Source organism: Vombatus ursinus, unplaced genomic scaffold, assembly GCF_900497805.2.
Source record: "Vombatus ursinus unplaced genomic scaffold, bare-nosed wombat genome assembly UNPS02014832.1, whole genome shotgun sequence".
In the NCBI taxonomy this organism is placed as follows: domain Eukaryota; kingdom Metazoa; phylum Chordata; class Mammalia; order Diprotodontia; family Vombatidae; genus Vombatus; species Vombatus ursinus.
In genome coordinates, this window is record NW_020954610.1 from 35103482 (window position 1) to 35113335 (window position 9854).

At 34.9% G+C, this 9854-nt stretch overlaps 1 protein-coding gene across 1 annotated transcript; it reads right to left on the bottom strand.

The window, feature by feature from the left end:
- Positions 1-7827: 7827 nt before the first annotated feature.
- Positions 7828-8427, bottom strand: DIRAS2 (DIRAS family GTPase 2). Its single transcript, XM_027839081.1, has one exon. It carries the CDS (start codon positions 8425-8427, stop codon positions 7828-7830), a length of 600 nt encoding a protein of 199 aa, XP_027694882.1.
- Positions 8428-9854: the final 1427 nt, after the last annotated feature.

Below are 9854 nucleotides of genomic sequence, written 5' to 3' on the forward strand. Positions count from 1 at the left end.
TTGTTTGTAGGGACTGAACTTATTTATTATTCCACTTGCCCCCTCTATTCACATATCTACACTGATTTTTGTGCTCCTGTAATTTTTTAATTTTATTTATTAATTTAGTCATGAATTTCTCTTTTCAGTATATGAATTAGAAGCTTTTTTCCCTCTCTTGGTTACAAATGATTAATTCTATTATAATGTTTATATCCACCTTAATCATATCAAGAAAGACATGCAAATTGTGGATTGACCAGGAATATTTTGTTCACTAAGAGAGGATATCCTTAGTAATAAATGATGACTAAATAGCTTGGTCTCTATTATTATACTCTGTGCATAAGAGTTGATAAAATGAATAAGTCCAGTAAATAAGAATACCTACTTTCCTATTTTAACATATTTATTTACTTTCCTGTAAAGTGAAATGAGGCCATTGTCTAAATAAATAGCATTTTGCAAGTCCTTTGACAATACCATAGATCTAGGCTAGCAAAACATGCTATTAGACTAATGGGCTGAGTGCCATGGCAGAAATTCAGACAAAGTTATTTCTAAACAGGATGCTTATCATAGACTCAGTCCTGATCAGAACTCTAACTGCTCAGCAAACAAAAGGACAACTGACCCTATGAGGCACCAGATACCAAAGTAAAGAAGACAAATGTATTCACTCTTCCCCAGCTACAATTTGCAAGTTAGAGCCCTAGAAAAGAGATGCACAAGTCACATAGCCGAAATTTCTTTTCAGGAAACAAGTGGAGCCTTCCTCAACATCAGAGGTTAATTTAGGTCAGTTCACTAAGACCAGTGTAATTATATCTAGTAGTCCATCCTTTTTCTATACAGACACTCCTTTTTCTTAAACAGTTCCTGGTCATGTTGTCCTATACCATATCCCACAACTCACACTCATCCTCTTAATGAAATGCAAGATCTTGCTGCTGCCCCCTGCCTCAGCATTAAGCAGCTGGGTACCTTGAGCTTTCCCCCACTCTTGGCCATTATGGACACTATTGACCATATCAAGAAATTGAACAAGATGTCCAGAATTAATTAGCATAGGAGTAAACATAATAATCAAATCAACAGTCTTTAAATATTCCTTATTGGGGACTCCTGCATTTTTGTAGGCTTTTCTATAGTAAGCAATATAAATAGTAAATTAATATATTCTAACAAACATATGTGGATTAACTAGGAAAAACCAAGTAAAGTTTAATCTTCTGTCAGTAAAGTAGATAAAAAGCTGGCCTCAGAGTCAGCATGTCCTGGACCCAAGTTTAGTTCTGATTAATACTATGTGACCCTGCCAAGCGACTGACCTTCTCAGTGATTCTAAACAATTCTTTAAAGTTACAAGTTGCAAAGCAGGTGCAACTCTGCATCAGTGAGAATAGAGTATCAGTCCAAAACAAAGTTTTCAATCATCCAGGAAATAAATCATTCTTTGAGTATTTCTTCCAAAATGATGAACTACTAAAGTATTTCAAATATGCAAGAGAAATAGTTTAGATGCAGAATTAATCTATAAAATGAAAAGATTATAATAGATGATCTCTAAGGTCCAATTGATTATAATTTCTATCATCTGATATTCAAGTAAAATATTTTTCTTCCATTATTTTATTTTTATAGCTCAAGTACCTGGCATAAGATAGGCCGATGGAGGCTGAGGGGTAAAGTTTTTATTTTTGTTTCATCTAGTGTTCTTTCTTCCTCCCATATATTGCATTTTAGCTAAAAACAGACAATTCAATCATCTTGCAAAGAAATAAATTTTTATCTACTGAATTGCTAATTAGCAGGAGAAAATAAGTGGTCCTGAATATAAGAAATATAAGAAAATACTAGAAATATAACATGACCCAACATAGTTCATTTTCTCAGCCTTGCTGGCAGTTCAATTGATAATCAAAATGACCTGAAAGGCAATCCTAAACTAGATGTCCATTATTTCCTTTTTTCAGATGATGAAGTCAAGTATAGAAAACACAATGAGTCATCTTTCTTTCTGCCTGCACAACTGTCACCATAGAAACTACTGTAGCAACTTGAACATTTTGTCATACATTATAATTGTTCTGTCCTCTTTAAGCAGATCAAGAAAGAAATACTGTCTGTAGTCTTTCTGGAAACATTTCAAATATATTATAATCATATCTGACATTTAGCTATATGTATATTATCTTGCTATTGATTGCTACACTTAATGTATATGAATTGATATAGTAAGGATGTACATAAAAATACTACCTACATATTTGGACATATTTGTTTATTATCCTATGAAAATGAGTTGTCCTGGTAGGTATCACTTCCAAAAATGAGTATACTTTGTATATATAAGCCAAAAAAGGAAGACTATTTGCTTAAGATTTTAATATTGCTAAAAGGAAAAGGAGAAACCATAACAATTTTTTCCTTGTTTCCAAGAGCAGCATTTCATTTACAGTGTTAAATAAAATGCAGCTCAAGATACATTATGGAAACATGTAGTAAAGATAAAAGAAATATGCTACAGTCTTAAATGAATTTTATTATAATCTCAGAAAAAAAAAAGACAAAAATCCCTTTCAAATTCCAGCTTTAAAAAATTTGAAAGCTTATTACATTAAAGAGTGATTTTCTTATTTGTGCTTGGCCTTAAAGGGCAGAACTAGGGGCAACAGGTAGAATTTACAGAATGACTAATTTTTGGCTTGATGTAAGCAAAAAATTTCTGTCCAAAAATTAATGAATAAGCAGCTAGGTAGTGCAGTGGATAGAGCACCAGCCCTGGAATCAGGAGAACCTGAATTCAAATGCAGCCTCAGACACTCTCTAGCTGTGTGACCCTGGGTAAGTAACTTAACCTCAATTGCCTCTCCCACAAAATTAAATAAAAATAAAAATGTACTGAATTCACAATTACAGGAAGTCATTAGGTTGCTTGACCACCTGCTGTTATTATAGAATGGTTTGGTTAAATATAGTCTGGCTTAGATAACTTATAAGGTCTAGGTCTCCATCAATATTATCTTCTCTTATGGTAGTCCCTTTCAACTCTGAGGTTCTATAATTCTGTGACTTGATAATTACAAAAATTCCTGCATAAGGTTTGGCCATTGTGAAATTGGGTAAAGACAGCTCAACACTATTTTCACTGCAAACAGAAAGTGGGTATTTTATTCTATGAGTAAGTGTACACAAAGGAGTTATGACTAAAATTTTATTTCAAGAAGTACAAATATGCCATATTTTCATAATTTAAAACTTTATTTTTTGTCTTCTCATAATCAGAACACCACTAGAAACTTACAGGCACAGATAATTTGTAGCTACAATCTGAGTTAAATATAATAGATGATAAAATTACAACAATAAATACATCTGAAAGATAAATATATAAGATTGGTTTCCCAGGTACATGAGTCATGTTCTTTGAATACCAATTCATACAATGTCTCTATGAAGTATTGCATTCCATTGCAGATCTTTGAGGTTTTACATGTGTTCTGGTGATCATTTTCAGAGAATATGTGTCCATTTCAAAATAAATCAAATGGAACAAAGCAATGTGGTTTTTTTCCCCTTGCCTTGTTTGTTCCACAAAATAGATATTTATTTCAGACAAGTATTTTATTAGCTTACAGGTAAGATATACATTATTAACCTTCAATGACTACCAGGATATACAATACATACTTAGAATGAATAAGAATATTGCTTTTGTACTATTCATGCTTTAATTCATGCAAGCCTTGGACGTAAAAAATTACTTATCATATTATGGGAGAGAAATCAATAGCTGAGCAAAGTAAATGATTCTTGAAACCACTTCACTTTATTCTCAACATTTGTTTCTAATAACTCACACTAGACTGTTTTCAGTATCCCAGCACTATGCAAGGCTGTATCTCACCGTAGTTGTATCTGTACAGAATTCCTATCAAATGTTTCGGTTAAAAAAAAAATTGTTCGTTTGTGGATAGACTCCTTGCCCACTAAACATCTTTAATTTCATGGTTTTTCCTCTTTTGGAAACTGAGAATATTGTACAGTGTGGTAGACCAGCTTAGGCATTAGATTATATAGTCATGGCTTCTCTTTACCAAAAACAAAACAAAATTAGTATTATATGTGTATACATATATGTGTGTGTATAAAATATCTGAAAGAAAAAAAGTTTTATCAGACCTTATCAGTCAAGCACACTCAGAGCCTGGGGTAAGTGATGGGAGATTGGTCTATTAAGTTTGGAATTTTTAGGGGCAGCTAGGTGGCGCAGTGGATAGAGTACCAGCCCTGAAGTCAGAAGGACCTGAGTTCAAATCCACCCTCAGACCAAACACTTGACACTTACTAGCTGTGTGACCCTGAGCAAGTCACTTAACCCCAATTGCCTAAAAAAAAAAAAAAAAAGAATAAGTTTGGAATTTTTAGTAGGACTGAATCATTGAATTTCATTTTTCAGTGTCTGTTTCTCCATAATCTTATGATCTATGTATAGTAAAGTTGTTCTGTCATTTCATTGACTACCAAATCCATCAACTCCATCTGAATTCCACCATTCAAATATTTTATAGTTATATGTAACTACAACTTGTATGCTTTACAAACCACTTTTTACAATTATTGTTAGCTTCAATACATCTCCAAAGGTCTTATGCGTTCTATAGATTATCTAGATCAGGAGTTCGTTGTTTGTTTTAAAACTCAGTCTCCCTATCATGCCCAGGCTAAAAGTGCAGAGAATACCCACAAGGCCAACCCCACTCTACTCAGCATGGGAGTTTTTACTTGCTCCGTTTCAGAAGTGGGCTGGCTTATTCCTTACATAATCTGGTCCCCCTCCCAACCTGGGAGCTTACCATATCACTTAGTGTGCGCAGTAGATCAGGTTATCCCACTGTTGATCAGAAATCCAAAGCTCAAGAGATCAGCCAGCTCCAACCTCCCTAGTTGCAGGAATTATAGATATGTGCCACCATATCTGGCTATCAGGCATTCTTAACACGTTTTTGGGTCATGGAATCTTTCCAGTGTCTGGCGAAATCTATGCACTCGTCAGAATGTTTTTAAATGTCTAAAACATGAAGATCACTATGGAAGCCAATTATATTGAAATACAGTTATCAAATTGTGAAGTACACACAAGTTCATGGACCCTGGGTCAAGAAGCTCTGATTTAGATAATATCAGAAACCTCACAGCTCAGTAGTAGGAGGATTATGCATTCATATCACTTAAACCTTAGCTACGGTTTTTAAAATTGATTATTACTTTTCAAAGGTCTTCTTAGAAACCTTACTGAATGATATAAAATGGTACAAAATGTTTCCTCAATTTTATTAGTAAGTTAATATTTAGATGATCTTTTGGCTGATGAAACACTATATTTCATATTAATCTGTAAATGGAGTATCAATGGATGGATAGAAAAAAGTTGATATTGCTAGCCAAATATATGCTTTTGATTTAAAAAAGCTAATGGAAAATCCTTGCTCAAGAGCAGCATGTGTGGAAAAGTCTTAAAGGTTTTGAAAATATTTTGAAAGATTTCACTTTTGAATATTTACTCAATGTCTATTGAGTAGATTTATAGAGAAATTTAAAACTTACATATTTCTATATCTTATTATCTTTATCTTCCCTTTCCCTAAAACCTTCCTTGAGTTATATATAACATGTGAGAAGTTTTAAATGCCCTCCAAAATGAGTAATTGAAGGGAGACAAATAAGGGCCCTAGTAATCCACAAACTAGAAAGATCACTGCAGATAGACTACATATGTTCAACCACTTAAAACTGTGTTCATCATTATCAAAAGGCCCACAGGGCCATCCTTACTTACTTACATCCTTACACATTGCAATTTGACAAATCCCAGACCTGCCGGTTGAGAAAAAAATCTCCCTCACTGGTCCTCAATAAATCCACCATCTATTCCCTCCTTGCCAAAAATTCCCACCCTAGGCACTGTTCTGGTTTAAGTGAGAGAACCAGGGAATATTCTTTAGGAAGTCATTATAAAGCTATGGACTAGTTCCCTCTTAAGAACACACTATCACACATATTAAATGTTTAATAAATGTAGTGTTGTTGAATTAAATTAATCCAGATTTACTAATCATTACTAAAGGCATATGAGAAACATTTGGGTAATGTTTAGGGAGGTCAGGATTAAAAAACATTGATGTGGCGAAAGTGATTCCCTAGTCAGCTAGGGAGAGAACCTGGGAGTATCAGATAACCTGGAAAGTATCATTCTAAGGAAGGATAGGGAAGCCAGGAACAAAAAGGACAGAAGACAAACCTTGCCTCCTTTGGAATTTTGCCAGGGGCTAATCAGCAAGATTCTCATTTGTCTTTTTTGGGAGGACTCCTGGCACTTCATTTTCTTACTTGCCAACTATACACATAGTAAATATTTTTGAGAGGGAGATTTGAAATTTTAGTCTAGCATCCATTTAACTGTACTGAAATTAAAAGGAGCATTAATAGGTTCTTCTGAATGGGAATTTTCAGGGAGAATGTCCAAATAAATATAGTGATGATGACAGAATCAGGATTGAGTGTCTTCAGGCTAGAACAGAAAATATTAATTGCAATCCCTACTACCCCATTAGCACTTTTGAGGAAATAGCAATATCTATAATTGAGTTTGGAGAGTGGAAGATGCTCAGGAAATCATTTGAAGAATGTGACAAATGTTTCTAAAGTGAATACTACAATTGACAAATTTTAGAAAGCATTTGTAATGGAATATGCTAGCTAATTTACTGTCAAATGACTGTTTTCCAGTAATACACTTTTGAGATACCTTTTGCCAAAAACAGAGTGAACAATTTTTTTTTAAAATTTCAAAGCATTTTGAAAAATAATTGTGCTTTTTTATCTTGGATAATTTTTATGCTTTTGTCATTTAACAGTATATAGAGATCTTGATGTGAAGCATTTTTAAAAGTTCCTTTAAACTTTTTAACCTCAAGAAAAATTATTATAGGTCAAACTAAGGAATTTTTAGTTTTTTTTTCAATCCTTGAACTGAATTCAAACACAAAAGGAAATGAGATTACAATTCATACATATATTAGAACACTCTGATAATAAAACCAAGAAACCTCATAAAAGTGTTTATCACTAAATATTGAATCTAAAAAGACTTGACAAATAGGAATATCCAATTAAAGAAAAACATCATCACTGGCTATTAAAACTCACAACAATGCATTTAGCCAGTCTCAAGCTAGAGAGGCATTCATGTGAAAATGAGAATCAAGCACCTTTTGGAGGGGGATGGTTAGTGTATACCATTCTTATTCATTAAATGACGCAGTATCATGCTTCTTTCTTCACTCCAAACCCTGCCATGAAAATGAGGGCTCCATATGCTGCACTGAAAGAAATGCCTGTGCTATATGTGGCAAGCTTGAAATAAATAGATGTTACCTTGGTTTGACATATATTTTAGATATTTATATCAATTTATGTAATCAACATTTCTATTTTTAATCTTCAGATTTTGAGAACCATTACTCTAATTTTAAATAGTCCTATATATATTTGACAGTTCTTAGAGCATGTAATTCATTAGCTAGAGTATTTAACCTTTTTGGCTTTGTTTTATTTCCTGACAGAATTTGTGGTCTTGTAGCGTGACTAGTTGTGATTTATGAATTTACCCTCTTTGTGAAAAGGAATATATATTTCTGTTAAAGCAAACATCTTTAGTCAATGGGCGTCTTATCTTTAATCACTGAATATTCTTATCTTTAAGTTTAACATAGACATCAGTGAGGATGGGGGAGGGGCATATAGAAACAAGAAATATGGACTTGCTTAACACAGGCAGGGCTTTCACATGACCACACATTTACCCTTCAGCTTCTCTTTCCTTTTCTGCTGCTTACTCTTTTTTCCGTCAATCTGAAGACTCACAGTCCTGCGCTTCTCCAGGTTTAGTAGCTCTTGGAAGAGTTCTTTGACATTATGATTCATCTTAGCTGAGGTCTCCATAAAGGCACACTTCCATTTCTTTGCCAAAGCTTCACCCTCACTGCTCTCCACCTCTCGGTTTGGACTCTCATCATTCTTGTTCCCCACTAGCATGATTGGAATGCTTTCCACATCTCCTTTGATCTGACAAATCTGTTCATAGATGGGTTTGAGTTCTTCCAAAGACTGTTGGCTTGTGATAGAATAAACCAAGATAAAGGCATGACCTTTGGAAATTGAGAGGCGTTGCATTGCTGGGAACTGATGGCTACCTGTTGTGTCTGTGATCTGCAAAGTGCAGATACTCTTATCACAGCTGATCACCTGACGATAGGTATCTTCAACAGTGGGGATATAGCTCTCTCGGAAAGTGCCTTTCACAAACCTCAAGACCAAGGAACTCTTGCCAACACCTCCTGCTCCAAACACCACTACTCTATAATCATTGCTTTGTTCAGGCATGTTGTCTGACAGCTTTAATGCTCAACGTGGAAAATACCTAAGGAATAAAAGATATATTAACACAGTTAATCAGATACTCCTGAGGAAAAATATTTATCCATTTCTGAAAATGCAGACAATTAAGTAGATTTATTAAATGTAGTGAACTCTTCATTCTAATAGGCTTATCCAAAGATGGCTTGGCAGGTCCAACCTTAATTTCATTTTTGTTGTTGTTGTTGTTTTCAGGACCTGATGACAGTGCAACCAAGAGGGGTAAAAACAAGCAGCAACTATATCCTTGATGGTTGCTTGGTCTGAGACATGAAATTCTATTACCCTATTTAAGAACCTCAGGTTATAACTTCAAGAGCTTCTGGGTTTGAATCTTGGGATTCGAACTTTCTCCTAATCCTTCTTTGGGAAGAGATTTCTAATTTAGGTGGCACAAGGTAACCTAAGGCACAGGATTTCATAACAGTAGCATGACAAATTGTTATCTTTCCTGCTTAGAGAACAGCCGTGACGAAGGAAAGGCAATGTGACACAGAAGAAGGAAAATGACGTCAGAGTCAGAAGATCTTAGTTCGAATCCCTGCTCTGCTATTTATCACTGATGTCTTGCAGTACAGGGATCTGATAAACTGTTCTGCATTTTTCAAAATCACATTACCAAATGACATTTGATTTGAAAATTGTTTTGAAGATGCTTTCATTTTCTCTTGATATTCTCAGAATTCTCCTAAGGTTTTTTGAAAGGGAACAAAACAAAATGGTTTCTGACTGAACATACAAAACAGCAACAGAGAAGATGAAGAAAATAAAGGGCTAGTAAGTAACATACACAAAATATAGCCAGAAAAATCACATTATACAGATGTCCAATTTAATAGCATCATATAAAACGTCATGGCACATATGGGAAAGATTTAGAAGTTAGGCTTCCACAGCAGAACACAGAAATTCTGAGGGGGACTTCCAAGATCTTGTGGGTAGTCCTTCAGCCAATCAGAAAATGCCCCAAGGGGGTAGCTAGATAGGACAGTGGATAGAACACTGGCCCTGGATTCAGGAAGACCTGAGTTCAAATCTGGCCTCAGACACTTGACACTTACTATGTGACCCTGGGCAAGTCACTTCACCCCATTGCCTCATTAAAAAAAAAAGTGCCCTGAACACTCTGCAAAACCACTACTTCCTTAAGATAGAGCCCTAGAGGCTAAACTAGTAACAACTGGTCAGGGTCAAGGACTGAGCAAAGGCTTTTCTCCACTGAGCTTGCTTAATGAGCTTATTGAATATTAACTGGCACACCTTGAGGGCAGAGATAGTTGCCATTTTTGAACATGGGACATATGACCAGAAGGGATAAACATGACAAGGAATAACATGGGATGGGTGGTTCAGAAAGAATGTAACCCAAATGAGCTGGTCCAATCCCTTAAATG

Bases quoted from the DNA above. Each gene is read 5' to 3' on its own strand.
- DIRAS2 (XM_027839081.1), bottom strand. From the start codon at position 8,427: ATGCCTGAACAAAGCAATGATTATAGAGTAGTGGTGTTTGGAGCAGGA.